Genomic DNA, 4,224 nt, shown 5'->3' with positions numbered 1-4,224 from the left:
CATTCCTGAGCACTGTGGGTTTCAGCTGTTACAAAGCAGTTCATAATTCATCAAGAACTTGCCTTTTTTGCCCCTAGAACACAATTAAACCTGAAGAGCAGATGAGCAGAGCTGGAGATCTGTTCTCCCTCGGAGCAGCTCCTCAGTGGGGTCACTGCAGCTCCTGCTTTAAGGTGCTGCAATAAAAACATGCTGTTCTCCTGCTCCTCCACGAGCACTCTGAGGCTTCTCTCATCCTTTTTGGATGGTTTTGGTTCTCAGTTTTAAATCTGCTTTGTTTTAGTCACTGTTCCACTTTTCTCCTCCCTGACTGAGGCTTGGGGGTGAGGGTGAACAACCCATTTCCATTTCCATGGATTGAATGGGCTGTGCCAATTCCAGAAACTTTTCATTCCCCTTGCTGTTCCCCATCCCACTGTTTCCCTCTGGGAAAGCAACACCTTGGCAATGGCACTGGAGATGTTCCAGCCCCTGCAGCTGGGCAGGTTGTGTTTTAGGGGGGTTGTTCTGCTGCCTCTGGGGCTGTTTGTGCCTTTCCAGGAGTGCCAGACTGGTTTTAGCCTGAGGAACAGGAATGTCCCAGAGCCTCCATTGCCATCCTGGGCTCTGGCTGGTGGGATCAGATGTGCTTTTGGGACACAGAGGTGTTATATTCCTTTCCAGGCTGCAGTAATTCATGGAGTGTCCTTTCCATTGGGTTATGCAGAAATCCTCTCCAGTATCTGCTGTTCTGACTAAAATCAGTGTTTCCTGTGCCTTGATCCCTTTTCCGTGAGACTGAGCAGGGTTTTGCTGCTCCCTCCTTACAAAGGAAGATTTATTTTCTCACCAGCATTTTATGAAGTTCTTCTCGGGTTCTCCTTGACCTTGGTCCTTCTCTGGCCATGATGTTGGACCTAATTTAATGTCCAAATGAGCAGCATCTCCTGCTTTTAAACATCTGCTCTTTTCCTGCTGGCGTGCATCAGTCCGGCAGACACTTGGGATAACTTGTAGCCACTGTGACTGGGAAATGTTGTGCCTGTTCAGCTTCTTTAAAAGGGGGAAAAAAAAAGAGTTTTCCAGGTGGCCATGAGGATGTGCCACTTGTGGCAGAGATCTGCTTGGTTTTGCCTTCCTTTCTTGCTGCCCTTTAATTAAAATTGGTGAAATATATTTCATATAAACCATGGAGCTGATGTGGATGCAAGATGAAATGTTTTCCTGGTTGTCCTTGCAGGGGTCAGCTGTAGTTTTGTGACAACAACACAGAGCAGGGTCCCAAAAATGAGAAATTCTCTGCAGAGTGATCTTGTGCAGTTGCTCACTAATAACTGTGCACAGCACTGGGAAACAGCATTTAAATCAGAGGTGTAGGAAGAGAAATGTTCATTGTTGGAGTTTTGTGCTCTTCAAACCTGTTGGGTTTTTTTCCCCCTAAAACTCAGGACTATGAGAGAAGCTGTCAGTGAAGCATCTGCTATTAAACATTGACACTTGCCTTAATGACTTTAATTAAGAATGTCTTGAGCCTCAGTTTTTTTAATTGATTGTATCTTCCCTTTTGTGTGTAGGTATGGGATTTCATTTTTAGTTACTTGATTGGCTTCAAGAACACGAAGATAAGATTAAATTTAAATAACAAAACAAAGCCACTTCTCAAAGCTGTTGCCATTCTTCTTGCTCTTAAATAAGTGACTTGTTGGCTGATATTAAATTCTGCTAAGTGAAGCTGTGACAGGACAACCTAGATATGACCTCATTAAAAATGAAATATGTTCAGAAATATTTCTAGAGATTTTAAATAAATGCATAAGGTATAAAAATATTAAATTACAGGTTTTTGTCTTGTAAAAAATTATGGTTTAAATTTCCTCAAGACAGCAAAATATAAAGTGTCAGACTGAAGAAATTGAAAACTTAGTGCCTTTTGTTTTCTGATTTTTCTTTGGGTTTCTAAAGGGAACATATATTCAGCATTTTCTTGCTATTTACATAGAAGGGTGTTTTGGTTACTTCCATTAATGAATATATTGTGAGGAAATGCCTGAAAACTACTGAAACAGAGACCAACTTAGAGAAATTCTGTACTTCACACTTCTTTTCTGCTGTTGCCTTTGCAGTGAGCACTTGTCCTGCTCGTTCACCTTCTTCCTGCACGGGGACAGCAACGTGTGCACCAGCGTGGAGATCAGCCAGCACCAGCCCGTGTACCTGCTCAGTGAGGAGCACCTCACCCTGGCCCAGCAGTCCAACAGCCCCTTCCAAGGTGGGATTGCTGCCTGTGCCACCTGCATTCCTCCTCTGGGCCCTCCCTGAGGGCTTGGCCAGGCTGGCAGTGGGGGCAGAGCTGCCCAGCTGTGCCCAGCTGTGCCCAGCTGTGCCCTGCGCTCACTGCCAGGTGCTGTGTCCTGGCCCTGCTGCATTTGCAGGTGCAGCATTTGCATATTCATCTCTGGGCATGTAATTGAGTCATTTGTCCTCACGACACCCTTTCCAAGTACTGTCATTCTGGTGGCTTAAATATTTTGTTGTTTCAACCTTGTAACCCCCACATACCTTCACCAACCCTCTGTGAGAAATCCATTTCTGGATTTAACCTATTCCTCAGTGTATTTAACCCGTTCCCACCCTTTTCCCTTGGCTCTTCCTTGCCTGTAAATGCCTGTGGTTCCCCCAGCAGATGCAGGTTGTGCTCTGGAAGACAGAGGAGTGCTGGGGCCTGAGTCTGGTCAGTGGGGCTGTGTGATCCCTGTCCTGCATGGCCTCACACCTTCAGCGCTGCTCAGTGTCCAAACTTGCTTTTTCTCCTGAATGCAACTTAACAGCAGCTGTGCTTCCCTGCTATGGACAAGACTAAACATGAACCAGATGATTCCCTATGTATTCCCTGTTGTTGTAAGCAGCTGAATGGAGGGATGAGGAAACACCTGAGCTCTGCCAGGATCTGGAAGTGTTTCTTTATCCCACCTGTATCTGAGACTCCTTGCAAGCCCAGATGAAAACTTGCCTGTTGCTTGCTTGAATGGATTAATTTGTAGTTGTTATTGTGGTTCCTCAATTCTTACAATACCTATGAATTTAACAATGGGAACCTATTGCCAAAAGCTTGGGTAGTGTAAATCATAATTAGGCTGCATTTTGACTTATCAGTAGTAAATTGTTTATTTGGTGTGGCTGAAATAAGAGTGCTGCTATTGCAGAGAGGAAGAGGGAATTTGGGGTGAATACCATCTCCATTTTTATTTCTGTTTTAGTTATCCTGAGCCCCTTTGGGTTGAATGGCACACTCACAGGGCAGTCCTTCAAGCTTTCTGATTCATCCACAAAGAAGCTGATTGGGGAGTGGAAGCAATTCTACCCCGTCACATCCAACTTGAAGGAGGGATCTGAGGAGAAACAAGAAGAAATGGACTGGGAGGATGATTCTTTAGCTGCTGTTGAAGTCCTTGTTGGTGAGCCTGCTTACCTTTAATTACTGAAATAAACTGGCTGCATAAACCTGCCAAATTCTGAATGCAGGAGTGACCCCATTTGATTCCTTTGCAGCAATGGTTGTTGGGTTTGGTTTTCCTGTTTGATGCTCAGGACCATCTATGATGGGCTGCTGCTCAAAGTGGATTTTGCAGACCCATTAGTGGGAGGTCTTGTTCTTATGTGCACTGAGAGGGAAGATTTAAAAAAAAAAATAAATAAGAGAGTAAAAAAAGCCCTGGATGATCACTGTTGACATCTGAGCTGAATCAAAAGCAGGTTGTGCTGTTTCAGAGTTCCTGCAAATTCAAACAGAGCAGATTTGCCTTTCAGGGATGTCTTCAAAACCACAGTCCTGGAGAACCTGATGTACTCAGGCACTGCCTTTATCTGCTGTTTTTCCCAAAATCCCAGCCCCTGGATGCAGTGGATTGTTCTGCTGTGGGCTGGTGACCTTTGATTTCCCAGCAAATGCAATCCCTCCTCTGTGAGGAGCTCGTAGTGCAGTGATGGCTGGAGACCCTCGTGCTGCTGGGGATCTTGGCAGTGCTACATGATCCTAAAAAGGATTTTCCCAGCCTTTTATAAAACAAAATGACACAAGCAGGTAGCAGCACGTGGATGTCTCTGCCTGTACAAAACCCTTTTTATTCATACAGAAGATTTGGGTGAATGAAGCAAATCAAGTAACGATGGAGGTGCCACAAGATGGTTTTTGTCCAAGGAGATGCTTCAGTGGGTAGGAAAGATCTGTCAGCTCAGGGGCTCCTG

The 4,224-nt window shown here is 44.9% G+C and overlaps 1 protein-coding gene across 1 annotated transcript in view; it reads left to right on the top strand.

Annotated features, from left to right (window-relative positions):
* MED13 (mediator complex subunit 13) overlaps positions 1 to 4,224 on the top strand; it is a 51,004-nt gene that overhangs the window by 23,699 nt on the left and 23,081 nt on the right. Inside the window, 2 exon segments of the mRNA XM_005424392.3 lie at positions 2,103 to 2,248; positions 3,237 to 3,434. Of these exon segments, the coding sequence (XP_005424449.3) occupies positions 2,103 to 2,248; positions 3,237 to 3,434 (344 nt within the window).

This window comes from Geospiza fortis, unplaced genomic scaffold (genome assembly GCF_000277835.1).
Source record: "Geospiza fortis unplaced genomic scaffold, GeoFor_1.0 scaffold538, whole genome shotgun sequence".
NCBI classification, from domain to species: Eukaryota; Metazoa; Chordata; class Aves; order Passeriformes; family Thraupidae; genus Geospiza; species Geospiza fortis.
Note: the sequence above shows the minus strand (reverse complement) of the source record. Positions and strands in the feature narration are given on the sequence as shown.